Source organism: Oryza sativa, chromosome 3, assembly GCF_034140825.1.
Source record: "Oryza sativa Japonica Group chromosome 3, ASM3414082v1".
Taxonomy (NCBI): domain Eukaryota; kingdom Viridiplantae; phylum Streptophyta; class Magnoliopsida; order Poales; family Poaceae; genus Oryza; species Oryza sativa.
The window spans coordinates 6,784,876-6,805,775 of record NC_089037.1 but is presented as its reverse complement, the minus strand read 5'-3'; the positions used below and the strand labels follow the sequence as shown (position 1 = coordinate 6,805,775).

The 20,900-nt window shown below is 44.2% G+C and overlaps 1 protein-coding gene and 1 long non-coding RNA gene across 3 annotated transcripts; both read right to left on the bottom strand.

Moving 5' to 3' along the window:
• Positions 1 to 1,755: 1,755 nt before the first annotated feature.
• On the bottom strand, positions 1,756 to 3,219 carry LOC112938298 (uncharacterized). The gene is made up of 2 exons (XR_003241427.2): positions 2,915 to 3,219; positions 1,756 to 2,796 (listed from the first exon to the last, which is right to left on the bottom strand). It is a non-coding gene; the product is annotated as an uncharacterized lncRNA (long non-coding RNA).
• Positions 3,220 to 12,990: 9,771 nt separating this feature from the next.
• LOC4332134 (cytochrome P450 90B2-like) lies at positions 12,991 to 20,058 on the bottom strand. Of its 2 annotated transcripts, none has more exons than XM_066308128.1 (8): positions 19,436 to 20,058; positions 18,963 to 19,287; positions 18,707 to 18,859; positions 15,642 to 15,893; positions 15,401 to 15,493; positions 14,530 to 14,608; positions 14,326 to 14,432; positions 12,991 to 13,438 (listed from the first exon to the last, which is right to left on the bottom strand). In XM_066308128.1, the coding sequence occupies exons 1-8, from the start codon at positions 19,621 to 19,623 to the stop codon at positions 13,193 to 13,195; spliced, it is 1,443 nt and encodes a 480-aa protein (XP_066164225.1). In that variant the 5' UTR covers positions 19,624 to 20,058; the 3' UTR covers positions 12,991 to 13,192. The 2 variants fall into 2 exon arrangements, with proteins under 2 accessions (XP_066164225.1, NP_001404356.1); NM_001417427.1 differs by having other exon boundaries at positions 13,008 to 13,438; positions 19,456 to 19,945.
• Between the last annotated feature and the right edge of the window lie 842 nt (positions 20,059 to 20,900).

Sequence of the window (20,900 nt, the reverse complement as noted above, 5' to 3'; positions counted from 1 at the left end):
TGGTTGGTAAGGTTTTTTTTAAAACTTACTATATATATAAAATAGCTACATTTAGTTTGCTGCCAAATTTTGATAACTATATAAGAAATCCCAAAAATTTAACAAGTTCCAAAAAAAATTTTGGCATTGGTTGGTAAGTTTTTTTTTAGCATAAAGTAAACAAGCCCTGCAACTTACCAACTGTTAAAAATTAAATCAATACAAGTACCTATTAACGAGTATATCAATACAAGTACCTATTAACGAGTATAATCTTCACCTAATGTAGACCATTTAAAATAATAAGGAAAACAGACTTGCCAAGCACAAATGATATTTGGATTTGGGCCTCTAACCGCACAAATCCCAGTACAATTGGATTTGGGCCTCTAACCTTTAACAGGACCTTGGTGGAATTGAACCACCTTCCATCCGTAACCGGAGAGCGTAAGCCCAACAATCAACGGAGGATCTCCCGAACTGAGAAAAGATCCACATTACCGCCAATTAAGCGAACTGAGATTTTCGTATGTAACGTCCATAACTATTTTGTCTAATGGTCCGATGTTGTATTACAAGTTGGATTTTTTTTCCCTCAAAGTAACAAATTTTATAAACCATTTCAAATAATATATATATTAGTTAACCAAATATGATAAGATTTAAGAGTATTTTGAATTGAACCGTTTACCTCAGTTTGTGCGTGCACTTCTTTAAACAGAACCAAAACATCCTAAACACACTACACAACTCTGAAAAAACAAAACAATACTCGAGTGATTTTTACCAAAACAATAGAGCCCTTCAAAATTTGACTTGGTGTTTTCTGCCCTACAAAAGACTTCATCAGCTTACTTTTAGCTCATTATTAACTACATAATAAACTCAAATCAAACATAACCTTGTGAAAAACGTCAGCTAATATAGTAGTGTAACTCATCGTGTAAAATAAAAACGAGTGTCTTATCCTTTTGGTATAACATGTAGCCGCCATGCTGTTTACACGACCCAAATTACAGCCATTTACCTCCGGATTGACCTCAAGAAAACAAACCTTCCGCAGCAGAGACGGAACTGTTATCCAGAACCTCCATGGTGCTCAACTCTCACCGAAGAAATTTATAATGATACATCTGGCAATTAGTCCAAACAAGGTTGGCACCCCAGACTTCAAAGCTGCAACAGCTTAATCCAGCATACCGGAAAGTCGGTCCAACAATAACCATGAAAATTGATGAGCACCAACAATTACCAACATTAGACAAGTCATTCCTGAAGCACCATGTAATGAGCACAGGTGATCACAGCAAAACATCATCATCTTGCTTCAGATGTCAAGCTTCAGATGTCAAGATCCCAGACGGCCACCTCAACCAAGTTTGATTCGCAAGAATACTCCTTTCTTCGGGTGACTTCAGGTTGAACTTGTCTTCAGGTCACCTTAAAACGACGAGAGAATGCTACAATTTCTACATAGTACAAACTATGATGAATAGACAAATGCTAAATAACTTTTTGCTTCAAGAACATAAATTCTCGTACTTCAACGTACAGAAACTAACATAATGCTAAGGAGGACAACATATGATCATATTCTACAGCTTGCAAAAGAGGTTACATTGCTGACTATCCAAGAAAAGAAATTCTCACAGTGCAAATATATAAAACATTACTAGCCTTCTCGTACATGCATAAATACAGAAAGGGCAAAGTGAAAGAGCTGAGCGGTTAAATCATACACAATTAGTTGATATTAAGGCGCAGGAGCGCTGTAAATTCTGGGCAAGAACAAGAGCTTATTTCACTTAAATTGGACAAGAGTTCTCCAATCGTATGCTGGAAACATCATAATAGTATTTGACCAACATAACATACTTCCAAACTGATAGTTGACAGTTCGGAGTATAGCTGAGCACATAATCTCGGAAGCAAATATTACCACTACACCGACTTATGGATATATTTAAGTATACAAAGCAAGTACTAGATATTCGTTAGAACAATTGCGTAGTATTCCAGCTGCTCTTAAACCAATTACCAAGCGTAACTTTAATCAACTTGAGTCAATATGTGAGATGCACTTCTAGGGATGATAATACTGCTGTTTATCAGGGATATTAATTGGCAATGATAATAATAATTAAGTAATTCAAGCAATTTAAAGTAAATCCAGGAATATTATGTGACTAGGGATATTTTAAGGCAGTGATAATTATGAAACGCTGAATGATATGGAAATTTGATTACGACTAATATTGCACATGTAGATTATCTTTTGTACCTTGGTTGTTGCGCTGTAGCTCCACGTTTAGATTCACGCGCGATCGTTGAACGATGTAGTCGCAGTGGGATCTGAGGACAACCAGGGGACAACGGGACACAAGATTGGGGGGAGAACCCGGGGCTAAACAAAATAACCCCCGTGCGAACTCCCCCCAGGACACAAAAAGATCATCTTTATTACGGTGGCCTGCCATGCGAGCGCACCCAACATGGCAAAGGCCAATCTTGCGATGTCACATCTCTCGTTTTTTTTTCGTCTCTTTTTCTTTTGACCCTCAGACACAAGCACCTCGCTTGTTACATGTTCTCTTACCTTGCCGCCTTCATCTCAGCACACGGCTCCCTCGAACAACATCTCTTAGATCTAATAATTATCGAAAGTTCATCGAATAATTATCAATACAAAGAGACATCATCGCGCGAGGCCCCGATGGAGAGGATCCAGGCGACGACCAGCCTCCTCCCTCGCCCCGCCGCTTCATCCACGCCAGCTCGTACGGAGCATGCCCCAACCGGACCTCTAAGAGGTCAGATCTACACGCGACAACACAAAGAAATCCACAGATCAGCACGCGGTTGCGACATATTCAGGAAACAAGCCATGCAAGTAAATCGAAACGAAACATCTAAGCGACACGGATGCTGAACTCACCGGCTCCAGATCTGACTCGCCGAACGCGAGGACGAGCAGCAGCAGCAGCTTCCGCCGATAGATCCATGGCCGCCGAAGGATGAGCAAGTCCATCCAAGATCTGAAACCTGCGCAACAGAAAAAACAAACGCGTGTTGTCCATATAAAGGGAGGGAAAACCTCACCGTTCCGGCATCGGAGGCGACGGATTCGACCCGGAATCAAACGGAAGTCCTACCATGGAAGGGATTCGGGGTGGCGAAATTCTAGTTCTGGGAGGAGGAGATGGGGAAAGCGGCTAGGGTTGCTTGGCTACGGTGGGTGGTGGAGAGGCGAAACAGAGGAAGCAAGGTATTTATGGTCTGGTCAGACGCAGCGGACGGTCCGGATGAGGCGGTTGTGCTCGGACGGCCAGGATGCGAGGCACGTGGCGCGGCGCCATTGGCTGAGACAGCTGGATCGCACAAGGACACCGCAACTTGCGGGGTATTTGACGTCACTGCGTGCGTCATCTGCTTAACCGGATCGTTTGCGGGAGCGAACACGAGGATGCGGTTTGTGGCCGACGGTATTGGGGATCCTGATTGGCTGCGACGCGTATTCTAGATCTGAGCTATTTAGGCCATGTAGCCCAATTTTAGGCCTTTTAGCCCAAATGATAATCACGAGGTGTTCTATAGGCCTTTTAGCCCAATTTTCACTACAGTTGGTCATTGTATTTGTTGGTGGAATAAGTTTATGTTTTCTCCCTCCTGTCTAGCCATTGGTCGAATCGCATCCCTCACTAGCAAAACGGGGTATAATGCCTCCCATTTCCGAAAACCGATACAAATCAACTCCTTAAGTGGTTTTGTAAACGTTTTTGTCCTATATGCGCTTAGGTGGCATTGTAGATAGAAAAAAATAATGGCAGTGGGTCCCATATGTTAGTGAAGCATTCATCCTCCTCCCTCTTTTTCCACATCCCAAGCCAGCAATTCTGGCGAGCTCACACCACCATGATCATGCCGCAGCCACCACGAATCAAGCATCACCCTCGCCGCCACCCAATTTCTTCAGCGCCACCATTGCTAATGGCGGCTTGTAGCGCCCGTTCCGTCGTGGTGCCTAGCGGGAAAACTATCTCTTAAAAACTCTATTTGCGAAATATGTTTCTTTGCTTGCTGTCTAGTGTCCGTGCCATCTCAGATCTCAAATCCCCGATCTATCGCCGAGTTCAATCCCGAATCCCAATCCTTCCCAAATCAATCCCTCCGCAAAAGTCTATTTGGCCTCCCTCGGGTTCGATGGGCCGAATTTCTCTCGGCCCATCTCCCCCTCCCTCCCCGGCTCTCTCTCTCTCTCTCTCTTTCTCGTTCTCTCTCTCTCCCTCTTCTCCGCTCTGTCAGCGCGCCGCGCGCGTGTGCGCGTGAGCCGCGCCGAGCCGAGCCCTCCCTCTCCGCTCCCTCGCTGCCGCTTCCCGCGCGCCGTTGTTCGCGTGCGCGCGCCCGCGTGGTCGCCGCCCGTGCCGCGCCTGCGCCGTCTGCGCCGCCCGGCCCCACTGCCCTGCCGCGCAGCCGCTCGGCCCCGTGAGCCAGCACGCGTGCCCAAGCCGCGCCGCTCAAATCGCCGCGCCGCCCGTTGCTTCCCGCGCGCACGTGCCGTGGTGGCCGACCGCCTGGTCGCCGCCGCCGTCAGCCTCTGCCGCGCCTGCCCGCGCCTGTCGCCCGTGTCGCCGCTTTGCTCCACACCGTCCCCGCCGTCATCGCCGTCGTCATCGCCCGGCCCCCGCCACTCCACGCGCTAGCCTCCAAGGGACGGAGGCAGAGCTCCTCCTCCCTCTGCCGCGTCGCCCCCGCTCCCCTCCTCCTTTTCCCAAAGAGGCAAGGGGCAAGCCCCCTTTCTCTCCCTCCTTTTCCCCTTTTTCTCCCGCCGGCGTCATCCTCCCTCCGCCCTGTCGCCGATTTGGCCGCTAGCCGGAGCGCCAGCTCGCTGGCTTGACCGTCCAAAGTCGGTTCCCCTCTCCCAAACCGACATTGCCATCCTATAAAGCCCAGGCGCCCTCCCTCTCTTCTCCTCTCGTTGTCCCATCGCCTCCACTCCATTGTCGCCGCCTCCCGTGCTCTGTACGCCGTCGCCGTTTGTCGTCGCGCGTGTCGGAGGAGCCGGCACGAGCGAGGACGCGGAAGGGGACTCCGGGCGCGCCCTCTTCTTCCTCTTCCTCGGCCCGAGGCCGAAACGATCACGTTTCGCGCCGTCGGCTCTCGTCACTGCGCCCGCCCGCACGGTAGCGCATCTCCCCGTTCTCCCTCTTCGCTCCATCTCCTCCCCTTAGACTCGGGTAGTAGCATGAGTAGCCTCCCCGTAGCTAGCCGGCGCCGCCCCGACGGTTGCCGTCGCTCGCCGTGTGCTCGCCACCGTCGTCGCCCGAGCTCGGAAGCGCCGCTCGTCGCCGGCCTCGCTCGGCGCCGCTCCGCCCAATCCAACGCTAGCATCGGATTCCCGTAGCCGCGTAGATGCTCTCGCCGCCGGGAATCGGCCCCTCGTGACCTCGTCACCGTTTCCCCCTTCTTCCGCCGCCGGTTGCCACCGCCGCAATCCGCCGCCGTCGAGCATCCCCCGGCAAATCCGAGCCGTTGGCTCGACTCCCCTCGTCCCGTGCAACTTCCCGGTGTGCTCGCTTTCGCCTAGATCACCGTGTTTCGCTCCGCCGCTCGCCACCGCCGTCCGCCGTCCGTTCCGGCCGGCGTCTTCTTCAACCTCCCGCCGGCCCGCGTGGCTGCCACGTAGGCGCCACGTCGGCGCCAGCTCGGCCAAGACCGGGTCGAGCCGACCCCGGTCAGCCGCTCCCTCCGGCCCCGCTCGCGGGCGCGGTCCACCGCGAACCACGCGCATGCACCGCGCCCCGCTCCACACCCTAGCGCCGCGCCGCGTGCTCCCTCCGCACGGTGAGCCAAGCCGCTGACAAGCTGGTCCCACCCCGGACCACGCGAGATGGACTCGGTCCACCGGCGCCCTCTCTCTCCCCTCCCCGCGCCCTATTGGGCCGTGTCCTCTTGGGCCGGCCGGCCCATTTAGCTCGGCCGAGCCGCCCCTTTTCTCTCGGGCCGCGCCCTAGCCGCCCGAGGGAAGTCTACTTCCCCTCCCTCTACCTTTTCTTTTTCCAAAAGGGTTTAATTAAATCATTTTTCCTTTAGACCAAAAATCCAATAATCTTATAAATTCAATATCTTCCCAACCGTAAGTCCGTTTGACTCCGTTCAACTTCCAAAATTCCTCAAATCTCGAGATCTATCTAATGGCACGCTTAGAGGTCATTAATAGGACTTTATTTTCGCCGTTTGTTGAGTCGTCCCGTTTTGCGTGTAGTTTCGGAGCCCGAAGACCCGCAGTGCGAGGATTTCGATGATCAAGCTCAAGATCTCGAGCAAGGCAAGCCACCTTTGAACATCTTGAGCCTATATTTGAACTTAATTATGTTGCTTGAAAAATATTATGCATTGATAGGATCGCACTTAATCTGTTTGTCCCGTCTGCAAGGCAGATTGGCGGACCTACCTAGTTTGTTGCATTTGATCCTTCCTTTGTCAATTGTTATACCATATTCACTTGTAACCACCCAGTTGCGCCTCGGAAATCGTGCACTCTGCACGAGTATCGACGGTCGCCTTCAAACTTAAAATCTGAAAAACAACTTGGGTAAAACTTGGGTTTTACAAAAGACTTGGAAAACCCGACACCTGGGTCGGTGCTTGCGAACTAAATGAATTTCCAAAACCGCGGACCGGGGATCGTACCGGGTGTACGGTTTCTCGCTCTTGCACTTAAGGACCGTTTCCTTGGAATTTCATCCGAACATAAGACAAGTACGACCACATGGGTGGAATGGGACACCCCTGGCTGAGTAACTAGCTTATCAGGGGAGCCTTGATGCCGAGAGACATGTGGATTCGCCGGGGTGGTGTCGGGGAGGACCCCTGGGCTTCCTGGCACAGTATGGTCTGGGACCTAACCTGTTGTTGGTCTGGGACCCCTCTCGTCGGCATATGGTAAACCTGTGTCGGCTTTGGAAATGCCTTGTCATGAAAGCTTGGAGGTCTCCCGACGTGGCTGATCCCCACGGGCTGGGTGATCCGGGTTAGTAATGTCGTGTGGGTAAAGTGTACCCCCTCTGCAGAGGTTAACAAACTGTTCGAACAGCCGTGCCCACGGTCATGGGCGGATGTGAGGTGATTCCTAGCGTAGTTTTGTTTGACTACTGCCTTGTGAAATTGCTGTTGTGGAAAGGGGTTCAATGTTTGGAAAATCTGCAGCTGATGGGATCAGCTAGGCCCGGGTGGCCGTTTGAAAGTTGTTGGCCCGGGTGGCCGTTTGAAAGTTGTTGGCCGGGTGCCAATCTTGAACAATTTTAAAGACTGATACATTGCACATACTCCGACCGGACGAGACGCACTGTCTCATCCGTGTCGTTTGAGAAGCACTCACTTAGTTGTTTTCAGAAAAGAGTTCAAATAAAATCAATTGCAAAAACAACAGCCTTTCGTTGAAGCCTGCATTAAACACTTATTTCCCATGGCTTGCTGAGTACTCCCGTACTCACCCTTGCTCTATATAAATAATCCCCCCCAGTTGCTGAAGAAGATGAAGCGGATCCCGCTGACGAGGAGTTCTTCCAGGAGCAAGCCGGCTACGATGAGTTTTAGGGTTTCGGCCTAGTTCCCAAGTCGCGCCTGTGTTGCTTGGTCCAAGTCTTGGCTTCCGCTTCCCTTTGTAATGCAGTTGTGAGCTCGGGATCTGTCCGCAGCCCAGCATGACTGTACCTCTACTCTATAATAAAGAACTTTGTTGCTGTGATATTCTGTCTTCCTGTGATACCAGCACTGTTTCCTGGGACTGGTATCGATTAACAGGTTAATTTAGAGTGTCACGGGCTAGTTCCGGTCGGGACTAGTTTGGGGCGTGACACGGCTGCTTTCGACCACAACGCTCCCCTTGCCACACGCGTTGTTGTCACAACCTTGAGGAGCTCCCACCGTCGCCTGAGGGACCACCTTCCTCAGCTCCAACTCACCACCATTGCCGCCCCCCCCCCCCCACTTGCACAAGTGGATGTTTTCGTGGAGGGGGGCAACGGCGGCGATGCGTCGAAGGATATAGATGAGAGAGGGCCGGCTTGGGGATAGCAAGTGCCTCCTCGAGCTCCCGTGCCATCGTGGCCTATGATGTCCTTGCTTTATCGACCTCCCGCAGCGCAATAGCCTCCTTCGGCAGCAACGTTTTCGTGGTCCTGTCACGTCCATCTGCAGCAGCTTGTCCCTGCTAGTCCCGCCACATCCATGCGTCACATATGGATGGACGGCCTTTGCCCCTCTCCCTCCTCCTCACACGTACGTCACTCGACGAAGATGATCACGACACCAAAGAGCTAGAGAGGAGGCATGGCTGACGCATGACTACTAAAGTCCATCCTCTCTTTGGGGGCATGGGTAGGTGGATCTGTCATGGATAGGAGGTGGAGACCAAGGTGTGGGGGCGCGGCAAGGCGGATCCATCTCCGCCAACCTGTCCCTCTCCTCCTCTTCGCAGGCGTTGATGCCCGTCAGTCTGTCCCCGGACCATGGAGAAGAAGCGATACCAAAGAGAGAGAAAATGGTAAAGGGAAAGAAGTGAGACTGACATGTGAGGCCCACTGTCATTTTTTTTCTATCTAGAATAACACCTAAGTGCCACGTATGACGAAAACCGCTTTAGAAAACTACTTGAGAAGTCAATTTGCACCGGTTTCCGGAGATAAGGACGCTACCCGGTTTTGTGGTTGAGGGATGATATTCGACCAAAGGCAAGAGATAAGGGACGCAGAGACTTATTCTTTTCATGGCCGTGTCATTTGGGCCTTTAGCCCATCTTGATTTAATTTTGTCGAACATTAATCGTTGCTTCAAGATCTGCAAACTCTTTCAGTTCAACAAATAAAAGATGTTTGTCATGCCAAACTTTGTATTACTTGAAATGGGCCGTGGGCCGGCCTTATTCCAACTCACTGCTGGACTCATCATTTATTTTTTTGTTTATAGAAAGAATACTAAAATAAACCATATGTTACCGTATTTATTTTAAGAACCATAGATTACCTTATAATATAAAATAAGAAATATTTATTATGTGAAATAAATTATAAACTTTGATATACTAATTGATAATATCTATTATATTCAAACAAATTTCACTTTGTCATGGCTATACATAAAGTCGCATATCACCATCTTTCGTAAACATACAGGTTAATATGGGTTTAGATTTTTTTCTTTTACTATACATCTAAGTCACCTACGTATATTCATGGGTAATATTCGAAGGAATAATTCATATTGTCAAAATTATTTGTGCTAATTTTGTCAACACTATTTAGATGAGAATGACATACTTATATAAGGATATAATAGGTTTCCATGCGACATTTTTTATTGTACGTATGTATTTTTTTTGTATTTTTTTTGTGAATAGTACTGCGCATATTCGTAGGATGGTTGTGCACATATTTATATGAGTGTCTATGATTTCGTTTTAGATCATTAGTTAAAAAAATATTTTAAAAAAGTTTTGTGGGATGGCATGAAGCGATGCCACGGTGGCATGACTTTTTCGATAACATCGTAAAGAGTTTCACTATATATATGCATAATTTGAGGAAAACTTTAGTGCTGCAAAGAAAGAAACAAAAAAACAACCAGACGGAGCAGATCATATATACATTCTTCTTTTTTTTTTCCTTTTTGACATCTCTTGTATAGGTACGTACATAGGGAGAGATTAGTTGGTTTTTAGCTCGAATATATCCAATATAATGGTTGAAAATAATGGATCTACCAGTTGAAGTGTAAATTGATGACCAGATATTTTCTTTTTTATATTTTTCCTTATACTTTTTTTCTAATTTATGAGATCTATTACGTGATATATTAAGGGTTCTTGTAGAAGTGTAGAATTCTATTGCTTATACTGACAATATACTTGTAATCGATTATTATTTGCTGTGGCTTGGTGGCATGCTTTACTTTACCTATCATTTGTTGATAGTTCTCCACTTAGCATAGTCCGTTATATATGGTGCTTCATGACATAAGTGCTCGTTGGATGGTAGCTAATTATTAGGTGCACTATGAATGAATACCTCGTAAGCAATATGACTTGACGATTAGTTGATAGAATTTATATACTTATGGATAAGTGGTGGCATATGATTATATATTAGGATATTTTTTTATTCATAAAGTATATTATATACTACACATTAAACATTTTAGTAAATAAGCAATAAGTTCTAGAGTACTTATCAGATTGGTTGCTCCTTGTTTTCCCAGTTATCTACCCATTGATATAGGAATTATTACAAAAGACATATCTTTTGATAATAATATCTAAATCCATCTGAACCATTTTATGCACTATAATTAAATTGACAACCATAACCTACATCGTATATATTTAAAAGCAACTTGTGTATAATTAAAATATATTTTATATAAAAGTTTAAAAATTAAATAAATCTATTTTGGCTTTATTATATTCAATATTTAATTAATCTTGCACTAATGATATGTGTCGTTTCATGTATCCTGAATAAGCTCAGCCATCCAGCTACAGCCATCCAGCTAGATCAAATGAAGCATAAGTAGAAGATAAAGTAGATCAGTATGGTGTGAAAAGAATATATACAATCTTTGATATTTAAATATTATACGAATAGAGAAAACACATTCATGATAAATTTAGTGATATCAGTTTGACATATCATTATTTTTTATAAGGAGTAGGTAACTTTTGAGAATTGCTAGTCACAATTAGAATTGTTTTTATTTTAAAAAATGCAAGTCTAATTTAACTATTACATAATATATACTTTAATTAATTTTTTCTTCTCATTGGTGTTTCGATGACATGTGCCTATATTTTTACAACGTAAGTAGAGCATAGTTAATATGGGCAGTTTGGTTTTCTATCCGAGTGAAAAAAAAGAAAATAAAAAGATGTCGTTAGCCCGGCCTGCTTATGTACATATGTACGTACTTTTTTACCTTGGAATATATAATAATATCTAAATCCATCTGAACCATTTTATGCACTATAATTAAATTGACAACCATAACCTACATCGTATATATTTAAAAGCAACTTGTGTATAATTAAAATATATTTTATATAAAAGTTTAAAAATTAAATACATCTATTTTGGCTTTATTATATTCAATATTTAATTAATCTTGCACTAATGATATGTGTCGTTTCATGTATCCTGAATAAGCTCAGCCATCCAGCTAGATCAAATGAAGCATAAGTAGAAGATAAAGGAGATCAGTACAGTGTGAAAAGAATATATACAATCTTTGATATTTAAATATTATACGAATAGAGAAAACACATTCATGATAAATTTAGTGATATCAGTTTGACATATCATTATTTTTTATAAGGAGTAGGTAACTTTTGAGAATTGCTAGTCACAATTAGAATTGTTTTTATTTTAACAAATGCAAGTCTAATTTAACTATTACATAATATATACTTTAATTAATTTTTGCTTCTCATTGGTGTTTCGATGACATATATGTGCCTATATTTTTACAACGTAAGTAGAGCATAGTTAATATGGGCAGTTTGGTTTTCTATCCGAGTGAAAAAAAAAGAAAATAAAAAGATGTCGTTAGCCCGGCCTGCTTATGTACATATGTACGTACTTTTTTACCTTGGAATATATGTACGTACCTTTTTTTTTTGGAATACCTACTAAACGTCCGTACTTATGTGCACATGCACATAAAGATTGGCAATATTGGGTTTTGGAGATAATTTTAATTGGTATGTTTTACAATAGATCTAATGGTTGAAAATCATGGGTAATATACGATGGAATAATATGTAATGTTAATAATTAGCATATTATTATATAGATGGGAATGATATAATTAAGAAGATATAATATGGTTACATGCGACATTTTATGAATGTGGGAAATACTAAAATGACTTACATTGTAAAACAAAGGAAGTATTATTTGTTGTGGCTTGGTGGTATCAATTCTTACCTATCATTTGTTGATGGTTTCTCACTTAGAATTGTCCATTATCAGTACTTGATAACACACTGCATATTAGATGTCATCTAATTATTAGGTGCATTAAGCACGGATGCCTCATAAGTAATTAATATGACTTGATAATTGGTGGATAGTGGTTTGTATATGAAACTTATACACATAGGAATTAGTAGGGATATATGATTGATATATTTAGCTCTATTCCTAATTGACAAAATATATTATATACTATATATTTTATAGTAAATTTAAGGTTGAGTTCTAAAATCTTATCGGATTGGCTACTCCCTTTATGGTGAGATGTTTCCTGAAATGATTCATGTTTTCAGATACTTTCTATGCAAAGTTTTTTTAAAATATCAAATAAAACCATATTCAAGTTTGTAATATTTAATAGTTAATTAATCTTACGCTGACGACATGCTTTTTTTTCGCGTGTCCTAGATAAGCTCATCTAATGAGGTAGACCGAATGAAGCCTAAGAGATAAAAAAAATACATCCACATGGTGTAAAAAATATATAATCGTTAATTTTCCAAAAATATATGAATAAAGGAACATATAATATATGAAAATATATTCATGATAATTTAATAATGTCATTTGGGCATATCAATATTATACAGTAGGGAGTGAGTAAATTTTTAGAACGCTGCTCATAATTTAAATTCTTTTTATTTTTTGAAAATATAAGTCCAATAATTTAACTATGTTATTAAGAGATATACAATCATATAATCTACAATTTTAATTTATTAATATTTTTAATGGATGTTTTGATGCGATGCACTATTTAGAATAAAACTTGAAATAGCATATATTTTTACAACTTTAATTTAACATAGTTTTTCATCTAATCTACCATATATTAAATGAAAATCGATGGCTAATATTTTCTTAGAATTTCTATAATTTATTAGATCGCCACATGGCGGCGTAGGAGCGTTTCTAGGGGTCCTATGTGGCGGCTTAGGAGGGTTTCTAGGAAGTTTAATGGACTTTTAGTATATAATAGATAGATAGATAATAGATAATAGATATATTACTACTATCTTACTATATCCTTTCCTGATCACATCTACACATAGCACAAACTGCCACCAAAAAAAAGGAAAACGAAAACGAAAACGTGTACATGCATCCTGTACTTTCCTAGATATTTCCTTTTGATTTTATATATCCAACAATTAGGTCAAAAGGCTCTTCTTTTTTTTCTTTCCTTTTTTTTACTCCTGCTCATCATCCTGTGCAATTCTATGAACCCTAATGGGAAGGCCCTTGGGGAAGTCGACGAAGGGGAAGACGAAGGCTTGGTCCGGCTCGGCGAGCTCCCACCTGAAGTTGAGCACCAGGTGGTGCAAGAACACGGCCATCTCCAGCTTCGCGAGCTCCGACCCGGCGCACAGCCGCGTCCCGCCGCCGTACGGCATGAAGCTGCTGCTCTGAGCCAAGCCGCCGGATGATCCGCTACTCTGCAATCGAACAAAAGAAGAACACTTGTGTGTCAACAATTCGAAGCGAAGTTATCGTATCAGCAGTAGTAATTATTGTTTTTTTTTTCGCGTCATGGAATGATCGATTGGCTGCAGTTTTTGCGCAGCAGATTATCTTGCTCAATCTCCTGCAGGATAATCCGGACACATGTCTTTTTCGCGGCTGCATGCAGACGAGCAGATAATCTCGTCGGCGTTGGCAACTACACCACACACAGATCCATTGTTCGATCGATCGATCGAGCATACATACACACATGCGTCGTTCACCCCTCAACAACTAATGTCCGTGAGTCGCAGCGGATAAGAATGGAGATGTGATGGATGGACTGCAGGGCTCCAATCGTCCACTGATTGGTTCGGTTTGATCCGCTTGCGATTTGGACCAACGCTCCTGGATTTTTCTCGCACGAATGCATAATCCATCACGGCGTCGCCGCCTAATCCCCCGTTCCATTACCGCACATGCACCTCGGTTTTCACCACTGACTTTGTGTGATGAGAAGAGAAAACAATTCGTGGGAACACCATTGACTAGCTAGCACGCAACACGGCGAAATGAGAAAGCACATGCGCGCGCGAGCGAGCGAGCTGAGCTGAGCATTCACTTTCATATCAGGTTCAGTGATTCACCATGCATGTTCCTATCGCGGAGCTTGCCTCTCTGCATGATTGCTGCTCGAGGCAAGCACGCGTTTAGCCTGTGCTGCTTTTGCAGATTCTGACATGATCCCCTTCGCTTATGATTGACAGACACTGCCCAACAGCGACATCCGCGCTTGTCCCAGTATTTTCTTTTCCTTGAATCCCAGCAATTAAACCGAGATTAATAGATTAGATTCACTGATAATCCTACTGCGACTGACCTTCCATCTCCAGGGATTGAAGCGCTGGGGGTCCTCGTACAGGGACGAGTCCAGATGCACCGCGGCTAACACCGGCAGGATCTTCCATCCGCTTGGAATGTCATAACCTTCAGTTCAGTTCAGTTCAGTTCAGTTCAGTTAGCTTCTGCTGTCAGATAGAGGAGAGGTCGATTCAGGGAAGAAGAGTGAAATCGAGCTACTCACCCTTGTAGTGCACGTCCTTGATGACCTTCCGGTGCAGGAACCTGACCACGTTTCCTAGCCGCAACGTCTCGTTTATGACCTGCAATAAGGACCCAAACAAAAGAAATATCAGTGCCAAGTACTGTATATTTCTTTTTTCATGTTTTGTTTCCTGAATGCAAGTTCTGTTTTGGGTCTGCTTTGAACGCAAGTACTACAATCTACAGTACTGCAGCGACTAAACTATCCTGCTGACTAAGACCCATAATTACATCACATACATGCATGCAACTTATTCTCGATCGGTAGGCGACAATTGTCGAGCAACTCATCTGAATTTCTAAGGCCTCAAATTACTCTGCTCCTTTATCTGATACCACCACACACATATACTGCAACTGACTGGAATGGTATTTCGGCATGTTCTGCTCTGCCGTCTGAACAGCAATGCAGAAGATTCAGATACCTTCTTGGGGGCAGGCCGTGCTACTGGAAGCCTACAACAACAGGTACTTGTCATGGCATTTGGATCGTTGCAAGACGATGGGCCTCACCCTGTAGAAACTTCCAAGGCGAAAGAACCTCAGCTGGCTAGCTTACAAGGCAGAACAGATCGACTCTATCGATCAATGCACACATGCGTGCGCCTTCTTAGCTCGATCGATCCAAACTGAAGAGAGGGAGCGTAAGTACTGTAGTACGTGGCCCGGCAATTATTTCGCAGAGCTTTCAGTCTCCATTCGTACATGACATTTCGGGAAGTTGCTATCTCTCTACGCAAGTGACCAAACAAAACAGCAAGAGCTACGCTAGCACAAAGCCTTTGCACCGATTTATATTAGTAGCGTTTAGGGAGGAGGGATCGGAAGGAACAAAGTAGGGGGGGCCTTACACATTGCGTGAAAACCATCTCTTTGTAGTCTTCCCAGCTCAATTTGCACTCCCCTCTTAGCCTTTGTCTCCTTGCAATCCCAAGATGCTCCTCCTGCATGTCACGCGTCAGTGTGAGTGTAACTAATCGATTCCCATGTCATTTCTGATGCCTTCGCTTTCTGCAATTGTTGCTCTACAGTTAAACGTAGCACTGAGCTAGTGACAGTAGATGTTAATTTCGAATCTGTAATTCTCTGTACCCTCAGTTCTTGGACAGCCTTGGGGCAGCCTTCAAGGAAGAAGATGGCGAGGGCGAGCGCCATGGACGACGTCTCGTGCCCGGCGAAGAGCAAGCTCAGCAAGAGGTCCAGGATTTGCTCTTTTGAAAGGTTAGATTGTTTCAGAGCCCATCCGAGAAGATCGTCTTGCTCTACGCTTGCATCCTCCTTGCTCAGCTTCTCAACCCGCTCTTCCATTTTCCTCTCTATTACTCCGAGAATGGCAGCACGCGACTGCAGGGGAACAGTAAAAATACACAGTAAACATCATGGAACTAATGTCGACATAGAACAGAAAAAAATAAGCTCACGGTGAAAAGTTCCTTCTTATCAGGAAAAGAAAAAAAATATGTGGGACACCTATCAAATTCAGATATGGTGTTGCCTAACCGCCTACTAGTCTAGGATTATGTCTCTTGTCATAGCTTTCTGTTTTGAAGAGAAAAAATGTCGTTTCCTTTCGATATAGAAAAGACACATATTGTGTCGACCTTCAAATGAGAGAGAGGTGTTCTTCAGCTGGGTAGCTACCCCTTTTCTTTTCCAAGTGCGCTGTATGTATAATTCATTCTTAAACATCCATGTTGGCAGTGTTTAGTTATAGGCCTGCAGGGTACTTGAAACTTAACACACGGATAACAACATTCTCGACAAAGTATAATTTCCGGGTCTACACTAATTAACTAAGAGTGCACACAACCATATTTACGGAGACTAGGATTAATTTGACCGTACTGGGTGAGATAATGCACTCAGAACTCCACAACTATACCAATGATGTTTCCTTGTATATTCCTCGGCACTGAACATAAGATAGATAATTAATCCAACTCATCTGGCATTTCATGAGACATGCAAATTAATGTGTTATAGTGTTAGCAGCTGTGATCAGTGATCACAGTTTATTTTTGTTAGCCAATTAGTGGAAGAATCTCCTATGGTGTATTGCCATTTGACTTGGATCACTGATGTGTGGGCCTGATAAGTGTGAGACCTAGCTACATGTTATTCACTTAAAGTTAAAGGATAGTACTGCAGAGATCTATTTCCCAATTAAGGAGAACGCTCAGTAGGAGTACTGCAGTGTCTCTTCAGCTAATAAAACTACAAGCACCCTTTCATTAACTAATTAAAACCAAACTGTGAAGGTTGCTGGCTAATCATCCGCTTAACGAAATTAATGTGGTTCGGGTGTGTGGCAAAGAGTTTGGTCAGCGGTTGAATCATGATAAATGATAGATTCCCCAGCATATAATCATGCCAAATTATGAAGGTTGGTCATTTACTTTCCAACAGATTAAAAATTCCACCTGCCAGGTTGCATGCTGTTGAGCACAGCACAGGGTGTGTGTATCGGAGAGAGATCGTGAAAGCTAGCAGCATGCATGCTGAGGCAATCAATAAAGATCATTTGAGTGTGACCTCACATGCAGTAAAAAGTAGGCAACATTTTATGCTCACATGAGTGATGATCAGTACGTCCCCAGGGAAAAAGAAAGAAAAGAATCTGCATGATCGATCAGTCCCCAGGATGCATACTCAGAAGAAGTACCAATGCATGGTTTTTTGAGTTAACTATATATAGGTTTTGGCTCATGTTTGGAAGATAATAAATATATTCATATGACCTCTGCTAGAATTTCACCTTAAGCAACTGCCTTTGAGAAAAAAAAAAAAACTGGACCTGGCCTAAAAGACATACTGCTAGCATGCATGCACGCACCTTTCAATCAACATTTTTTAGCTTTCTATATTGCCAAATAGCTATGGTCTATTGCTAGTATGCAGTTTCAATCCTATGTTGATTATCTCAAAGGCAAGATAATTTGTCCGAACAAATCGTACTAAAAGACCCGCTGTGCGAGCTGACCGATTGGACCTGATCTCGATATGGATCACTAATTCACTATGCTAGTATAGAACTAGCTGCAACAATTCCTGGACCATCCACAATTCTAAACACATACACCTTGTATATGCCCCTACATATATATAATAAGTGCACTGCCGTCATGTATATATATCTAATGATGGGCCATGCATATATATGATATATCATGCATGCGGACTAGCTACACACAAAACCACCAAACAAAAATTAAAGAAACTAAACCTGGCCCTCTCTAGCCAATTCCTTTCTCTAAACTCTTTTCCCCCCGTGTGCATACCAAACAAAACATTGACAGGGAAGTCATCGTCACTCCTACACAAATATATAGTATATATATTCACTTATCACTCACAAGTCGCAAATCATCTCTCTCTCCTCTCCAATATAAATATGATCCCCTTGCGTACATCTCGATCGTCGTAGTAACTTGTTTTCTCTTTAGATAATGAAAACAACAAAAATGGTTTACATCTCTAACCTCTGTCAACAGGGACCTGCACATGATCGTCGTTGCAAGTTGTTTGCTTTAGCTAAGCTGGGTATAGTAGTATATGCCTATATGCAGCTGCTTATAGTATGCATACGGAATAGGGGAAGAAAGGAACCTGGCCGGCCGGTCATAACTCATATGTAAAGTACTCTCTCCTCCTAAAAAAGGCAACATAGACAAAGATATGATGTAATCTAGGACAATGAATTTGGATATACTCCTGTATAGATTCGTTGTTCTAGGTTACATCATATTACTTGTCTAGGTCGTTTTTTTTTTGAAACGGAAGGAGTAAAACTCATGCGCGCACGACTTTGCGCGCGTACGGCCGGGGCGCAGGGTGTGTGTAGGCAGAGAGGGACATCGATCGATCGATCAATCCGCACGGGTGGGGTGGTAGCTAGCTACTTCCTCCGTTTCGAAATATTTGACACCGTTGACTTTTTAGCAAATGTTTGACCGTTCGTCTTATTTAAAAACTTTTGTGAGATATGTAAAATTATATGCCTACATAAAAATATATTTAACAATGAATCAAATGATAGGAAAATAATTAATAATTACTTAATTTTTTTAAATAAAACGAACGGTCAAATATGTGATAAAAAGTCAACGGCGTCAAACATTTCGAAACGGAGGGAGTAGCTAGTAGCTACGAGTACGTACCTTGAGAGCCTTCCAGTAGGGCGTCCCGGGCAGGTTGAGCGGCGCGGAGACCACGCCCTTCATGAAGGTGATGTACTCCCGCCGCAGCCGCTCCGTCTCTTCCTCCCCCGGGTCCATGCTCATTATGTTCTTCGCCATCAGGTTGAACGTGAACTGCACGCACGCACGCAAACGCGCGTTTCATTGATATTGATCGCTAGAGCGAGCTGATTGATATATGCATGCTCAACTTAATGGAGGACGATGTGTGTTGTACCTTCTTGGCTTGGTGCTGAGCGGAGAAGGTGGAGGAAGGGGGCCAGGCGCGGAGGACGAGGAGGGTGTGGCGCTCGACCTCGGGGAGGAGGACGGCGCGGAGGCGGACGGAGGAGAGGAAGTTGAGGGAGATGGCGCGCATCTCGCGGTGCGGGTCCCCGACGAGGACCAGCATGGACCACTTGCCCAGGATGCCGCCGATGCTGCGCGGGTAGCTGCACTCGAACAGCCTCCCCTCGTTCTGCAGGATGTACCGGTTGAGCCCCGCGTCCGCCGACACCACCGTCCGCTCCCCGAACAGGCTCGACCGGTATATCTTCCCGTACCTGCATGCACGCACGCACGCAACCGCACGCCACCCCCCAGCTCGCCGTCAGCCTATTATTACCGATCGATCGATATCCTAGCTACTAGCTAAGCTTGCTTCACGGCGAGGCGAGCAGTGCGCGTGCTTATATAGCTGTGTGCGTGTACCGAGTAATGAAACCACCGACCGTGCGATGTGCTGCTCCATGAAGCGGCCGACGGAGGTGGCGGGGTGGGCGCGGAGGTAGCCGAACGTCTCGCCGACGAGCGGCCACCCGGCGGCGCCGGGCGGCAGGTTCATCCGCTTCCTCTTCGCCGGCGTCGTCCCACCTCGCCACCAGTGCCCGCCGTGGCATTTGGCCACGGTGGTGGTGTAGAACGTGAGCAGGGCAAGGAGGATGAAGGGGAGAAAGAAGAGCAGCTCGCTGGTTATGGACGCCATCATGGCGGCCATCAGCCTGCAAGCAAGCTAGCTATACACCGATCGAGATGCCCGCCGACTGCCGGCCAGTTGCTCTCTCTTCTTCTACTACAAAATTTATTTATTTTTCCCTCTTGCTCGCCAAATTACAAGAGTATCCTCCACGCCTCTGAGTCTGCAAAAACCTTTCTGCTGGCTGCTTTGCGCAAAGAAGAGAATTTGGTAGCTAGGAGAGGAAGGTGTGCCCACTTCACCTCGCTCTCTGCTGTGGACATGGGGTACTCTTATATAAGTTTTTGAGGCGTGAGACAGGAAGAAGAAGGATGTGGTTGTTGCGAGGATTCTTTTGCTATAATTCAATTTTTGGTGTGGCGCAAGCATGCAGGGGAGGAGGAGTGGGGCTCCTGCTAGTAGTAATAGCTACTGGAGTAGTGGTATTTTTTTTCCCGCTCTACTTGCCATACAATGGAATACTATAATGCATATATTCATGCCAAGATATATAATACATACAACTATAGTACTAGAGATTAGTGAATAATTAACAAACTATTCTACCGTTCTGATCCTGACTAATGACAGGGTCTGCACAGGAGGCGCCTCTTGTTCAGTTAAAATTGGCAGGATGTGGATGTGAGAAGCTGGTTATGTTTTTATTTGTCACATGCATCTTTTTTTGAGATCAGGATAATATAAAAGGTAAACTTTCTTTCAAAAATTATATATATATATATATATATATAAGTTAGACTAGCAAAGTCTTTTATTACAGTTTAGTATAGAGATCACCTGGATATAGAAGAAATAAAGCAATGCTCCACTGGTTAAACAACTTGTAATCTGTCTCATAGGAATCAATGGGCAAGTTAGGTCTCCTGCGGATACTATAGTGCTAGGTTTTCATACTTGCACGCTTCTTAAAATTCCACCTTTGTATCAAATTTCAATTGGCGCTAATTTCATGGGCTGGTTAGCGGACATGCATGTTGCAAATTACTCCATACTGTTGTAGTGTGTTGTACATACTCTGCAGTCTGCACCCTTAAAAATAGAATATCTAGTAGTATAGTGTACTAATATAATGCAACAACAGGTCAGATGCTAATTGTGTTTTATTCTTATACAGTTGAGGATGTGAACATACATAATTAGTCAAGCCAAGACAGTACAAACCTATGTTGCATATAACATCTAATTAATGAAGACATAGCA